Source organism: Melanotaenia boesemani, chromosome 10 (genome assembly GCF_017639745.1).
Source record: "Melanotaenia boesemani isolate fMelBoe1 chromosome 10, fMelBoe1.pri, whole genome shotgun sequence".
Taxonomy (NCBI): Eukaryota; Metazoa; Chordata; class Actinopteri; order Atheriniformes; family Melanotaeniidae; genus Melanotaenia; species Melanotaenia boesemani.
Genome location: NC_055691.1, coordinates 24,083,871 through 24,098,954, shown reverse-complemented (window position 1 = coordinate 24,098,954; position 15,084 = coordinate 24,083,871). Strand labels below are relative to the sequence as shown.

Below are 15,084 nucleotides of genomic sequence, written 5' to 3'. Positions count from 1 at the left end.
CTTTAAATAAATGGCTGACTTGTTTTCTGTACAAGCCACAGTAAGCTAGAGCTGTAAACCTGTTTAAGGTCACACATCTGTTAGGACCAGCATTTCAAATCATCCTCACGTTCTTTGTAGCTGGTCTATACTTTTCAAATTTATTGTCAAATGTAAATCATCACAGTGCAACATTGAGTATTTTTTCCCCAAGAAAAATTTTATTATTTAGTTTTTGTGATCATTTTGAACGTATATAAAAAAGTCAGCAGCAACGTTTCATCACATAAAATATTTTGTTGCTCACTTTGGATTAAAAGATGTATTCTGACATTAAAAAGCAGAAATATAAAAACTTAAATAACAATTAAGTCTATGTTCTAAATCTAAATCTGAAACCTGAGTCAGAAAAAGTACGTGTGGCTTTCATCACCTATAATAATCATTGCATTGACAAAACTGAAAATTGAACTTAAAGCCAGATATATTTTGGAAAATGCCACATTACAATTAAAAATGTTTTTGTTTACAACATTGTGCTAAAAAGGACAATCTAAATGAGAATTCAATATGTAAGCTGAATATCATTCAGGTGAAAATTTAAGATGTTAAAAAGACAGTAGAACAGTTTCTGACATCTCAGGCTTAAAAAATAAGAACTACTGTATGTAACAATGCCTTTCTAGTAACCAAACCCACTGGAAATCAAATCCATTTTAAATGCAAACAGTGTATATCACGTAAATGAAAACCAAAGAAATTTGCTAAATAATATAGACTTCAAGTTTCTTTGGTTAGGATAATTTGTATAAAGGCATAAAAATTGATTATGTTGCTCTTCACACAGAGGGTTTCGATGATGATCGTCAAAGTCCTTCACTGTCACCCCTGGACAGAAAATATGACGGAGAAAGAAGAGAAATCTTCATCCTTACAACAAAATAAATGAATGTGACCGATAACACTTTCAGTTAAGAATAAATACTTTCATCTGTCACTAGAAGGACACAATGGACATCTGGTCTTGTGTCAATACTTTCCACTGCATCGTACCAAGAATATACAAAATAAAAACAAGTTGTACCCATCTGAGGAAGCAGACAACTCTTTGGATAATAGCATCGGTGTTACCTCTGCATTTAGCAATGGTTTAGAAGGCAAATTGAGCACAAGGCTTGTGCTAAAGCTTTCACCAGAATAAAGCACTAATACCATTTACACTGAGAAAACAAGTATTATAAGAGAAATTTACATCTAGGGCAAGAACATAATTTGGCAAACAGACCCTCAATGTACATCCACTATATTTTTGGTTGCCTTAAATTTTCTATCATATTATCAAAAACTCTTTGGGTACAGTATTTTTTGTCTTTGGATCTAATCATCTATGGTATGCAAAGCCCTTTCTACATTAAGGCCATGTTAAAGCTTTGAGTTCAGTGCACTGTAAATGCCAAACAACACTGTTTGATAAAGCTAAAAACAGTTTGACACCATGTAATGCACTTGTCATCTTCACATCAATGACAAACAATAACAAACAAAAGCTCTTTCCACCAAGAAAATAAAAATGAGAAAGTAATTTCCTAAAAGAGGAAATAAAATACTTTCACTTTGTCCCCTGAAGCTGAGATAATACTGCAAAAACTTGGTAAATGTGTTAAAAAAGAGGTAGTAATGTATAAAGCAATATACTGAGGTAGATAATCTGCCAAAAAGGGGCTCCATTACACCCTCCACCCCAGTGGAAAAGTAATTAAATATAATGAAAATATGTCACAGTACATTTCTGACATTCTTTTTTAACATTCATCATGGGTGAGCTTTGGTTAGGACACACACCAAACACACAAAAGGTAGAAAGTTGTGAAAAAATGGAAACAAAATGTTATAATGGACATTCATACAAAATCCTGAGGTAAGACCGAAGCAATGCACATTTTCTCCACTGCAGCAGCTAGCCTCCTGATCCCTCGTCTGTCAGGAAATACTTAGAAGACTCTTTTCAGGAAGCAAATGAGGTAGAAGTGGCGTAGCTTCGGCTGCTGAAGAGCAGATACAGGCCAGGTGATGTCAAGAACTGGCTGCTTGGGAAGCAAACAGGGCAGGCTTAAGAGTGTTTGGAGGTGTTGCAGGGCCAGGAAGCATCAGTGGCAGAGTGATGGAAGGTATGGCTCGGCATCTCATCGTTTTCCACTTTAAAAGGCTGCTTCAACTCGGTGATAGCGGTGCTCTTGTCTGACCCCAAAGATTCTGTTCTAGGGCTTTGGTTGGATGATGAGTTGCTCGCTTCTTCATTGCTTTCTTCATTGGAGTAGTGTCCAGAGTCTCCCGTCTCTTGACTGCCCTCACTGGTGTGAGAGCTCTCCGAGTGAAATGGTCCATAGATGATCTCCCGGGATAAAGGGGACAGAGGAGCAGAGCCTAGATGCTCGTCATATCTCAGAACAGTTTTGCCAGTCTCATAAAAGCGTGCTGATGCCTCAATCTAAAGAGACAGAAGATAAAAGTAAGAATGAAAAGAAAAAACAAATGTTTTTGAAAAAGAGAGCTGAATTATTGGAATGAGGTCTTGCCACTTACATCACTTTCAGGTGGATTTCTGATCTCTCTCTTGAAAAGCAACCATCTCTTGCTTTGAATCTTGCTGCTGACGGGGCCAGTACTATTTATGACTATACCAGATCCACCCTGGAACAAATATATGCAAAGGTGTTTCATGGTTGCCTGAACCTAGAAATTGCGACTCTGAGACCTGCACTGATCAGAAGCTGGTTCACCTTGTTTTGTTTGTCTCACCTTAGGATCTATGAAGTGATGACTTATCATAGGTATAAGAGCCTCCACATTCTCTGAGTGGCATTCACTGGGCAGCATCAAACCAGCTTGTGGGCCTTCAGAAGCTCCAACAGCAATAACTTTTGGACTGGAAGATTTTCTATTAGTCACATAAAGATAAAAAAAAGGAATAAAAAAGTTAATATTTTATAATATGACTGTACCATTAATTTATGTATCAAAAACTTAGCATCACTACCGTGGTCTTCCCTTGCTGATCAGGATCAAGGCACACATGGCGATACAGGTTAAGGCGATGCTCACACCAACCATGATCCCTGTCATAGACTTCTGGTCTATGTGGTAGAGACCATCAGAGAACACTGGAAATGTTTCAAACGAGAAATTAAACATAAGTTGCATTCTAAGACAATAATGACCAACTCAAGTATAACAGGGGTGTTAAAAAAAGTACATCTCCCTATATAATAGTCATATATCTGATTATATGGCAATAATTCTCAAAATTGCATCAGATTATATTGACATTGCAAGGTGATGATTAACCTGCCAAATATGAGTTACCTTGTCACTGATTACAGTCATAATACATATGTTATATAAATTTAGCCGATTAAATGTAGATAACGAGAGTAGCAGTACCAAAGAGTTAACAAAACATTCATTTACAAGTATATTTTTTGCACTGATAATTCTGTGTGTGGGAGATTAAGTACACAAGCTTTTAGCCAGATAAATCTTGGAACCTCTCAAAATCCTCATCAATACCTAACTTAAGCTAAACAAAATGAAAAATAATAATAAACTAAAAATGAATAGAAGGGAAAGGGATTTAAAGGTTAATTAAACCTTAGTAGCCTCACATTCCAATAGTAGTTCAAAGCCTGATGTGTACCATAGGGAACATTCAAACTTTTTTATTTAAAGCTAACATCACAAGAATCAGCAACTATAAACTTGAAATAAAACACTATGAACTTTTAGTGAAAAATAAGTGTGATAATCCAACTCGTTCTGGTATTTTATGTTGCAAACCTGTTGTATCAGGGACGTAGTCAGAGTGTCTGGGGTTCTTATTGCGGTGAATGTGCCCACGCTTCAGTACCAGCTCCACAATGTCAGAGAAAGGTCCATCACCTATCGTGTTGGAGGCGCATATCTTCACCAGATAGACATTCCCAGGCTCCAGCTTTTCAAGTAGAGCCATCGTATGACTTCCTATAATCACACAGTATGGAAAAGAAGTTAAGAAAAGTTACAGTTACACTTAATGTTTTATGAATTAGTACATACAGCCTGTGTATTAACTTAGGACACAAGTAGCAGAGTTCAAGTGATAAACAACCCCACAATAAATTGTTGTGATGGTCCCTTTATGGCTGATTCAGGCATTAGTAATCAGCACCAATCAATATAAAACAACATAAGAGATGAAAAGTATTTATAGAAAACAAAACTCCCCTTTAACTGAAACTGCATGTAGGGATCTAAATAATCTTACCAATACTTTTGCTAAAAAATGTATAAAGTTTCTACCATATAGCATATGGAATTTTTGGAAACCTCCCAATTGGCATGACTTTATGTCTTTCCTTCAACAGGAAACCTCAAAATCACTAATTTATCAGCTAATGTGTTTAAATACACAACTCACCCTCCCTCTGCATTTTTTGCCAGTGTCCAGCCATCCAAGCCTTCTGTGAAGTATATAGGATGGTATAGTGTGTAACCACCATGTTGGGCTCAGTGGGCTCCCTCCAGGACACCAGAGCTGTGTCATCCTCAATCAAAGTGACTCGTACTCCTGCAGGTGGTTGGCTAGGTGCTGTACACAGAGCATTCATGGTTATAATGAGCGACCCTTACTGAGAAGTTGTATGAAAAACAAACAATTATCTGAGCTGAGTCTGAACACTAGAATAAATAATAGGATAGAAAGATGACAGTACAGTTTTGGCAATATAATGCTATATTTACGTCCAATGTGTGTATTACCTGCTGGGAGGGTCTGATGGTAAACAAAAGTACTCCAGGGACTCGACATCTGGTCCACATGGAGACGCACAACAAACTCATAACGAGTGTTTGGAACCAATTTCTGAACTAGCACACTTTGCTTGGTTCTGTGGAGACAAAAACATTGATACCGTAGGGCAATTAGGTAGGTGAACACCCTCAAAACATTCACATTGTTAACAAATATGTGATGCAACACTATGAGGGAAGTGCATACCTAACCAAAACTAAAAAGATCTTTTCTTTATTTTTTTTCTACCAGAGGAGAAGTACCAGCTTTTTGAGAGGCTCTTACGTTTGTAGGTAGCGTATTGCAGAGACATTATGAGTGCCCACAGGTGTACAGCGGACTGTATAACTAACAGCCTTTCCAGGTGGAAAAGCAGGATGACCCCAACGCAGGGACACTGCAGATGAATTGCTGCTCAAGACAGTTACTTGATGTGGAGGTGGAGGGGTTGCTGCCAGTTGGTCTCGTGCCGCTGAATGATGCAAACAAGACTCATTTTTAAAAAAAGTGTTTCAACAGCTGTAATCCATTTTAAGTTATGAAGCTGACTGAAATCAACTCCAAACTAATATACTCACAAACACATCCCGGAGTACTAATTGTTTGGTCTGTCTGATAGCCATCTCCAACTTTACTGACAGCCAGAATCTTGACATGGTATTTTCTCCTTGGATCTGGAATACAAAACAACCAGTTTTCAGATTTCTGCCTGTTTTGCTTAAATATAAACTCAAGGTAGCCAAGCTACAGTTTCAATCACTGAACAAAGCAACTTTTGTCCAGTGATGAGAGCTTAAAGAATTACCTATAAAATACATAATAATGGTTAAGAGAGCAGGATAATGAAAAAGAAAATAAAAAAAGGCAGTAGTGAGAACAATTGGCTGCAAGAGGGAGAGTAACCCCAACCCTAAGTTGCCATCCCCCATGCAAGGACAATGCGTGACCTCCTCTGTTACCTCAGCTTCTCATTTATCATGTGTTGTTCTGTGTAAAGAGCATGAGAAATATCAGTGGGCCCTATGCCCTAGTAAATATAATGGCATCATCAATAAGAACTATGAGATCTTTCCTCCCTTTACACAACTAGAAAAACATTATCACCATAAACACCAATCATCAGCGTGACATTCTGCTTCAAAATGCAATATAAACATATTACACATTTTCAGGCTATTAACAGAAGTGAATAAGCTAAAACACTGAACATTGTACATTTAAAAATATAGTCAATATAAGATCCACAAGACTGCATGAAGTGTTGCCATATTTAATCAGGAACTGGAAAGATCAGTGAGGTCTGGAGCTGGGTACATTTCATTTGAAAATGTGTTTCAACTTGGAAAAAGTACCATTGCCCCAGGCCCTAAATCATGATGCTTTAAGAAGGCTGAAAGGTCAGACTTTGGGTATTGACCAATGACGGTAGTGTGTCCAGGCCTGTTTGGGGGCTGGGCCAGGGGCAGTGTTCAGCTGCTGGGATCCTAGGCCCATGGGACTTGGAGGGGGGGTTGACTGGGGTCACCAAGGCCAGGCCACCATAGAACAGAAGGAATCTGGGTGCAAGGCTGTGGGATAGGAGGTAGGCCCCTTTTGTTCCTTCTTTCACATTTTTTCCACTGCCACTGTCCTTGTGCTATAGCCTTAAACTTGGGAGCAACAGCACAGAAGAACAAGATCACTGATATTGTGAAATAAGAAGCCAGTGACAGCAGACTTTGTGATTGTTAACACAACAGCTTTAAATTTAAATAGATTTTATAGAGAGATATACAGACATATCTAAATTTTAAAACGGTTACTAAGAACCTACTCAGTAATGTAACTTTAGTGTTTTCTAAGCAGAACCCATACTGTGTTTCAGGACAAAATTATATTGTACATCACAGTGTGCCTTGCTTGGTTTGGTTGATATTGCATATGGATAGCTGTAGGTTATTTACATGGAAATCACAGATGACCAGTGGGGGCAGGGTCCTAAGTCCAAGACTGATGTCTCACGGGTAGAGGTCAATGGCTCAGCCCAACTCTGGCCCATCCCAAGGGTTTTTGTTTGTGTGCACCAGTGTCCAGCTGAAGGGAGGTGTTGGCTAAGGTCTTACAGGGCAGGTCTGGCCAGGACACAACACAATGGCCATGCATAATTAAGCAGGCGTTAGGATGGGAAACGGTGGTGGGAGGGACATCTGGTTACTGACCTCTAACCCTGGGAGCCTGATCTCACACAATACCGCAGCAAGACTAGAGAAGATTGCTGGTTAGACAAGAGGGGTAAGTCCATATTGATCAGGACAGAGGGTGGAAATGCAAATGCAGCATCCAACTGCCCACTGAATTGAATTAGGTAATGCAAAAAAAATCCATCTAAGTGAGAACACATCAGTCTCTCTCTGTCATCAAGGTCTAAATGATAGAAATCCACTCATAGCCTAAATATATCCCAATACATTTTTTCTCCCAACCCACTGTTGTGTCATTACTCACCAAGACCACTAATTGTGTAGGTAAAGGTTTGAGTCTGCAGCAGGATGCTGGGCTGCTCTGGTTGACCTTCCTCATGGTAACACAGCCGGAAACCCTGAGCAGCCACAGAATCAGGGATGGTTTGCCAGCGAGCCACAATCGAGGTGCAGTTGAGAGGTTCAAGTTGAAGAATAGGTGCTAACGGTACTAAGGGAGCAGAGAGAACAGGCATGGAATCAATACATTATCATTTATTGGTAGAGTATTACTAGACAGAAACAACATGACACTAACTGTGACAAAAGCATGGACAGATTTTAAATATACAAATCATTTTGTAATAATTAGCAATCTACATCTTGTTCTCAAATTAAAGATGTGCAGGGCTCTTTATTGTGGTCTTTTACAGCTACACCTAAAAATATGAATAATAACTATTACCTTTTGGACATAAAATTAAGCTTTGGAGGCCAAAATCCTCCCCTGACACAACAGGCCATTAAAATAGGCTATTCTTTCCATCACATAGAAGCCTGAGGCCCTCTCTTTATGATCCGTGACTGAGGCCACTCTAACATCACTGACAGCGAGGGGCAAAGGTTTCTGGGTAACCAACACAAAGACTGTGGGACAATGCTGGAAGAGCAAACTTGTCAAATGCCAGCCACACCACATGATCTCTGGTGACCCCCCTTGTATTCCAAAAGCAGCAAAGCAGAAATGTGACAAAAGTAAAAAGAAAGCACATTTTAGCACCATGTTAGAATTTCATTGGAAAGAGGAAAGCTGCTTTTGAGCTCAAGCATCAACTTCACCACTTATTATGTGATGAGACTACACAGAAAATAATAACAAATCACCAGCTTTCCAAATTTGTGACATTTCTTTTGCATTTTGTCAGGTTTACCTTTGTTGCTGGAGATTTTAGGTGTACGGTGAGAGCTCCACGCTGATGGCTCACACCAACCCACACGTGTGGCTACAGCCATGCGGAGCAGGTAGATGGTGTCAGGCTGCAGACTTTCCAGGAGATATTCAGTACCATTGTGAGGTATCTCCACAGATATGACAGTACTGTCCACAGCTGTGCGATAGGAGAGCCTGTAGGCTGACACTCGGCCACGGCTAATCTTAGCTGGCAGCGGCTGCCAGCTTACCTGGATGTCTGTTGCACTATGGCTGGTGAGACTTAGCTCTGGGGTACGCAGAGGCACTGCAGAAAAATACAAAAATCACTTATTCAACCAAATAGCGATGAGTCACTTTAAAATACAAACATTGCTCATTTATTAGCTTTTAAATAAACAAAAACATTTCCTTGGACCAGTATAATGCTTGAACACACATCCCTTGCTTAAATGCCAGAGTGATTTATTGCTAGGAATGCAGAAAGTGCTTTATGCTTACCATCCTCCAGGGTATGCTGACTAACTTGGTCTGACATACGACTGGCTCCCATTGGCATATAAGCCACAACATAAAAGCTGTAGTTTCGAGCTGGCTCGAGGTCATCAATGATATAGCTGGTTGTGTCGTTGCCAATAACAACTTGGTATTCTTCGTTGTTAAGACCTGACATGCAACAAATCATAAAGTTGGTTAGCAAACTGGTTCAGATAATCCAATAAAGAAGTGACCTCCATAAAAGGTGTTCCAGCACACATAATAAAAACAGCCAGTGTTTTGAAAGAATGCTTGCAGTCTCTGAATGCCACTCAATTTTTCTGTAAAAAGTGCATTGCAAGGCACAAACTCATAACTGCTTCCAGATCATTGAAAGAAATCTCATTAAACATGTAAAAGACTAAACTTTATAGAGTTGCTTTGCAATAAATCTTGGGGTTTAAGTAAAATATCTCCAAATATAAATGGTTTACAAGACTGTGAGAATTTTAGATAGCCACCTTGTCCTTTTCAGTGCAAGCAGAATGAGCTGGGGAGTGGACAATAGCCTGACTAAGCCTGTTGTTATTTAAGTGAAGTTGCCATTCTGAATCCTGCTTGACCTCTGCTCTGCGCAGCAACAGCAGATGGCCTTCAACCAAGGAAAGTTAATCACACATATATAAAGATGTGGCTTATTAAAGTTGATGATGAGCTTACATCTTTTTGCTACTTCCCAGTTCAAGACCGACCTATTTTCAAACTCAAAGAACCAAATTAAAAATGCCTGTATCTTACACTCACCTTCAGCCTTCATATAATGGATAGAATAGGCAATGACTTTGTCTGCATTGAAGAGAGGTCTCTCCCAGGCCAGTAAGATGGCTGAGCTTGAGATGGTCTCTGCATGGATATTCCTTGGTGCACTGGGCCTGTCCTCAGACATCACCACTATAAGGCGAGCCAAGGAGAGTACAGAGCCCTGTTCATTCTCTGCCATGCACTGATAAATGGCATCGTCTTCGGGGATAATCTGGGTGATCACCAATTTACTAGAAAGCAATACAAAAAAGACAAACAAAAGAGCTATGAGATGTTGTTCTTATTTAAAGTTTGGTCATAATATTTAGGTATGTTTAATAGTGACCACCACTTGTGTTACACAGTACCTGTTGTACATCTTTACCCTCCCATTTAAGTGAACCTCTTCTCCATTCTTCAGCCAGCGGATGCGTGGTGGAGGCACCCCCTCTGCTTGGCACATAAATCGGGCAGTGCCTGCTCTTGGACGTGTCTGGCTCTCAGGCCTTTCAACAATGGTTGGTGGTACTGAAAACAGTTTTTAAGAAAGTTGATGAAAACTGTCTAATCCACCATGTAAGTAACTCGTCTACTACAAATACATATTAACCAGTTCTGTTCTGTCAGACCATATGGAGCAAAGAAAAATACAGACATAAGATGTAATCTGAGAAAGCATGTAGTGTTTCTACAAAAAGGTTTACTATACCTAGAACTGTGAGGTTGGCGGCAGCAGTAGTGTGGTTGCGGGTTCCAGGTGTGGTGGCCCTGCAGAGGTAGACTCCACTGTGCTTGGTGCTGACATCAGTAATTACTAGGTTTCCATTACCTAGCACTTTGGCATTATAAACATCAATGGGTTTACTGTCAGCACGGCTCCAGGAGATGATGGGTGAGGGATTGCCTGTGGCCACGCACTCCAGTACCACAGTTTGGTGACTGGAAACTGTTGTGTTCTGAGGTCCGGCGATGATTCTGGGTCTCTGACGGGGTTTAGTGCCTGCAACTTCACAAGACAACAGATATGTCAAGGATAAATCCTGTGGTTTAAAGAGGAACTTGGAATTAATGATCATTCCTAAAATTCAAGCAGTAACTTTACCTTTGTTAACAGTTAGTGTTGCCTCATTACTCTTTAAACGGCTGCCGATGTTAGTTGCCACACATCTATAGTGTCCAGCATCTTCCAGTTGTACATTGTGAATTTGAAGAACTCCATTGGGTAAAACTGTTATTCTAAGAGCATAAACAGGTAAAATTTGTTGTAAAATAGTGCATTTCCTAGAGTACCAACAGAACTGCAAATTACAAAGAGTTACAAATAGAAGTGGATCACAAAAAGATTACTATGTCTAAAATAACATTTCAGTTTTTGCAGCTACCTGTCTGTCTGCAGAGGCAGCGTGCTTTGGTTGAGCTCCCAGGTGATGGTGGCTAGAGGGCTGGAAGTGACCGCACATGAGAATCGAGCCACAGAGCCTTCAGACACCACCACAGGTAGAGGATGCAAGACAAACTCTGAGATTACTGTGAAAAGAAAAAGCAGATGTGTCAATGGTTATTAATTCATAGCAAAACAAATAATTAACCACTCATAATGAAACTGTGTAATGTTTGCTTTATGCATGCAAAGGCCTGCCTTTAATGGATGTTAACTGATCATATAAAAGGAATTGATCTCTGTAAGACACCAGCTGCTTTTGTGCAGATGAGCAATCACGTCCCATTCTGGCCAGCTGGCCCAATCAATGGATCAATTGAAGAATGACAGTGAATGATGCATTATTATAGATAAAAACTAATCAATGCACTTTGCATAAAAGGACTGCATGTAACTAGAAATAGAAAATGATGTGCAATGTTTAAAAACATGGAAAATTATGTTTTTCTTTATTTCAGGTTGCGCATGAGAGTATTATATATATATATGTAGCTAGATATATCTATATTTATCTGTCTATATATATCGATAGATATATCTATTCCACTTCGACCATGCTATGTAGAAGCTTACTAAAGTATAATATACTAAGGATAAAATGACTTAAACAAACTGTGCTCAGTCTGACAAGTCACACTTTCTTTATGTGTATTCAAAAGTATTTTAATAATCAACTGAAATAAGCAACCCCAAACTGATTTAAGTGGACCACACTTAATATAATATGATCAATAGCTTTCATTCATTAAGGTGATAAGTCCCACCCTCCCCCCTCCCTCACAGTGAGGAAGTCAATACCATGTTAAAGAAGAAAATCAATGCTGTTGTTCTCCCACTGAAACTCTGCATTTAAACTGAGTCTCAGGAGAACAAAATAACAGATCAGTTCTTTTATTTAAGATTTGATGTTACTGTTATTGTACAAATAAACTAGTGATCCTGCTTATGAAGTGAACCAAAGCCAAGGATTTCAGCCATGTAAGGATGGATTTGTGAATTACTCATCTTTATTCGCAGAATGTTTGGCTTTAAACTTTGAGTATAACAGCAAAATTTTGGGATGAAATCCGAATATTTATTTGTTTTCTGTCTTGTCAAGAAATCTGGCAACAGTAACACACTCTATCTTCGCACAATAAAGCTAACATGTGACCACAATGAAAATGCATAGTCACTGGTAAGAAGTTAAAAATGAGTTTGTTGCTGACTGGCTAGGAAGGACGATGCAGGTGGTGGGTGTGGCTTTTCTGCTAATATGGTCACGTCTGTTGTAGAGAACAAATCAATGTCTAGGTCAAGCAGCACAAAGGTTTCTCTAGAGAGGTCAGAGTTCACTTCAAACCAATGTCCAGTCCATTTTATCCCAAACTGGAGCCAGATTGAAAAAAGTTCACCATTAGGCCAGAAAAGAGAATTTGGTCATTTCTTTTTTGATGTTATTAATATTCTACATATATACGTATGTATATTTGCAAGACACACGTCTATGTACTTTTTAGCCCTGTAAAAGTTATGATAGTCATCATACAGCTGTTCAAATCTTGAAGGTGCAGATTAATGTAGTCTAAAGGTAACCATGCATCCAGGAAAATTCTTCCGGAATGTAAAAGTTTTTTTCAAAAGGACCAACACTCTTCATTGTGGAGAGTCAGACCCGTTCATTCACATGACAAACTAGCCTTTCTTTAACAAAAGCGCTCTGCTTGACAGGACAACAGAGGGCCTGATCAAGTGAAAGGGACTGTGGGCTGGGAGAAAGAACAGCAGGGCTCCCCAGCCAGCCTGTGACATCACAAAGCCTTTCTCCTGTTGACCCCCGACCCTCGAGACCTCTGGACAGAAGGGGAGCATAGAAGAGTCCCATCCTCCACCCCTGCCTACAGCTGACCCAAAACACCTTTAACCCTTTCCCCATCTAAGAGTGAATACCAGATTAGTCTTGAATTTGGATCTATTTATGTGGTCAGCATCTAGGAAAAAAAAAAAAAAAAAAAAAAAAAAAAAAAAAAAATATATATATATATATATATATATATATATATATATATATAATTTTTTGGTTGCTCTTAATGGATTATAAACAATAAGGACAAGAGCACTTATATGGTACATTTATAAGATTTTTGATTTTCTGTCTGCATATCTATAGTCATAAACCTTTTTCTTATAAAGATTGAAAAGTTGTGAAATCTTGCCTATTTCGTCATTTTTTTAAACCTTCCACTTTTAAGAGTCAGTGCAAATATCATGGCACTGCAGTGTGTTGTGGATGGCCACTCCGGTTTCCATGACACCAGCCATGGGATATCCCCTCTAAGACTTTTGAAAAGTGTCTATGGTAGACCAGGCTCATTGAATAGACACAGCTGTCTTGTCCACTGATATGTGGACAAACAAATGCCCTGAAATCTAGTCTTTTCTTCTGGGGCAGTCAGGGGCACTCCAAACAAAGGCTAAAAGGCAAATGGCCTTTTAGAGTTTCCTCTGTGTAGCAGACCATTCAGCAGTTACACAGAGCTGTAGTCTGCAGCGACAATGCTTTTCCATAAACATTTGAACTGAGAGATGGAGGGATCATTTCTAACTTTATGTCAAGGTTTAGAGATTTTTTTCATAAGTTTGCAAGTGGAGGCTTTCCTCAAAAGAGAGAAAGCCTGATGTTCAAAAGCTTGGGACTGCCTATTTATAGAGTATTTATGAACTTTTGGATAGACTTCCCATCTATCTTTAACAGTCTCTTAAAATGATCCTATAACTGGCCTGACATCTTTAAACTCAAGTATGAACAACTTACAATGACACTGAAGCTTTAGGACTTTTCCCAGTACAAAAGAAAAAGAGAGAAAAAAAGGTGTGGGGTACATCTGCTTCACATCTCCAGGTTTATTATCCATGAACTGCTGTGCTGTTGCTTTAACGTCAACAACACCACAAAGTCAATATCACCAGCAACTGTAACCAATTGGCTCCAACAGTGGGGAAAAAAGCTTGTATTAGTACCAGACAATTTATTTTATGTTGAGCTCCATACTTACTTGCGATAGTCAGACGTGATCTTTGGCTTAAAATAGCCCCATATCTGTTTTGGGACAGGCACTGGTAGAATCCTTCATCTGAATCTTCCTTGGTATGCTTTATCTTTGGTATGTACAAGGAGCCATTGGGCAGAAACTGCAAGTGTTCACTTTCTGCCAACTTTACTCCATTCTTTAGCCACTTAATGGTGACTGGAGGCTGCCCATGTGCCTGACAGTCCAACACAGCAGGATCCTTTGGTAGAAGAGTAACATCACTGGGCTCTGTGATGAAGGACAACTCACTGAAACATAAAACACCTGTACGAAAAAAATTGAGACGATCAGTTAAAGGTCTCATACGTTTATGTGTGATGTAGGACTACAGCTATAAAAAATTACATGTACAAAAGAAATTCAGAGACATTGCAAAAAGATACATATTAAAACAAGCTACAAGACAACAGAGAAAGTTGTTGCCAGCAATTAATAGTTAACTGTAAAAAAATATACAATGCACCAGTGTATCAAAGCGCGGTGCTTAAAACAGGACCTAATTTAACAAAGGTATATACTAGCTGACCGTACCCTAAAGCATATAACAAAGCTTCAGTGTAACAACAGTGTCTATTTAACGGTTACAGCTGACTCGTAGCCTAAAACAGGCTATAACAAAGGCAAGTAGCACAAGTCTTATTACCAATTGGCAGTCGTTTTAGAGACCAAAAATAAGGTCAGCATAATTAATGTCAGCTCACTGTCAACTAATATACCAACAATAAGGAAAATGTTACTTACTTGATAAAGGAATAAACAAAACAAAAAGAAGCCATCGTTGGCAAAACTTCATCTTGAAATTCGCCATTTATTCAGATTTTTGTGTCATTTTCCCCCTCCGCTTGTTGCCGCTCTCCAGCGTGCTGTCCTAGTAATCCGCAGTATCACTTCTGCCGATGCAGGAGCGCCAGCGGCTCTACTGGGTGCCGGGGAGGCTCACTCCGCCCTCTCGCGCATGCGCAAGCGCCTTAGCACAGGAGCGACAACTGGGTCCGCCTTTTTTTTAAACAACTATTTTGTTTAAAACATCTACAGGATGTACTTGTCACTGATCAGATACATTCAGTTCTGTTGTATCCTCACTTGTATGTGTAAATGATGACTTTTTTGTTGTATTGCAT

At 39.3% G+C, this 15,084-nt stretch overlaps 1 protein-coding gene across 2 annotated transcripts; it reads right to left on the bottom strand.

The window, feature by feature from the left end:
- Nucleotides 1-244: 244 nt before the first annotated feature.
- Nucleotides 245-14,815, bottom strand: LOC121647365 (protogenin B-like). Of its 2 annotated transcripts, none has more exons than XM_041996718.1 (19): nt 14,705-14,815; nt 13,928-14,227; nt 10,834-10,978; nt 10,554-10,687; nt 10,161-10,457; nt 9,820-9,979; nt 9,455-9,702; nt 8,675-8,839; nt 8,175-8,480; nt 7,289-7,474; nt 5,383-5,478; nt 5,090-5,276; nt 4,774-4,901; nt 4,433-4,603; nt 3,814-3,996; nt 3,017-3,140; nt 2,779-2,917; nt 2,563-2,670; nt 245-2,467 (listed from the first exon to the last, which is right to left on the bottom strand). In XM_041996718.1, the coding sequence occupies exons 1-19, from the start codon at nt 14,769-14,771 to the stop codon at nt 2,090-2,092; spliced, it is 3,522 nt and encodes a 1,173-aa protein (XP_041852652.1). In that variant the 5' UTR covers nt 14,772-14,815; the 3' UTR covers nt 245-2,089. The 2 variants fall into 2 exon arrangements, with proteins under 2 accessions (XP_041852652.1, XP_041852653.1); XM_041996719.1 differs by having other exon boundaries at nt 10,161-10,451.
- Nucleotides 14,816-15,084: the final 269 nt, after the last annotated feature.

Coding starts and splice junctions, on each gene's coding strand:
- LOC121647365 (XM_041996718.1), bottom strand. CDS start 14,771: ATGGCGAATTTCAAGATGAAGTTTTGCCAACGATGGCTTCTTTTTGTT. Junction 10,458..10,553: donor AACACTAACTGTTAACAAAG/GTAAAGTTACTG, acceptor TGTCTTGTGAAG/TTGCAGGCACTAAACCCCGT. Junction 2,918..3,016: donor ATCAGCAAGGGAAGACCACG/GTAGTGATGCTA, acceptor TGTGACTAATAG/AAAATCTTCCAGTCCAAAAG.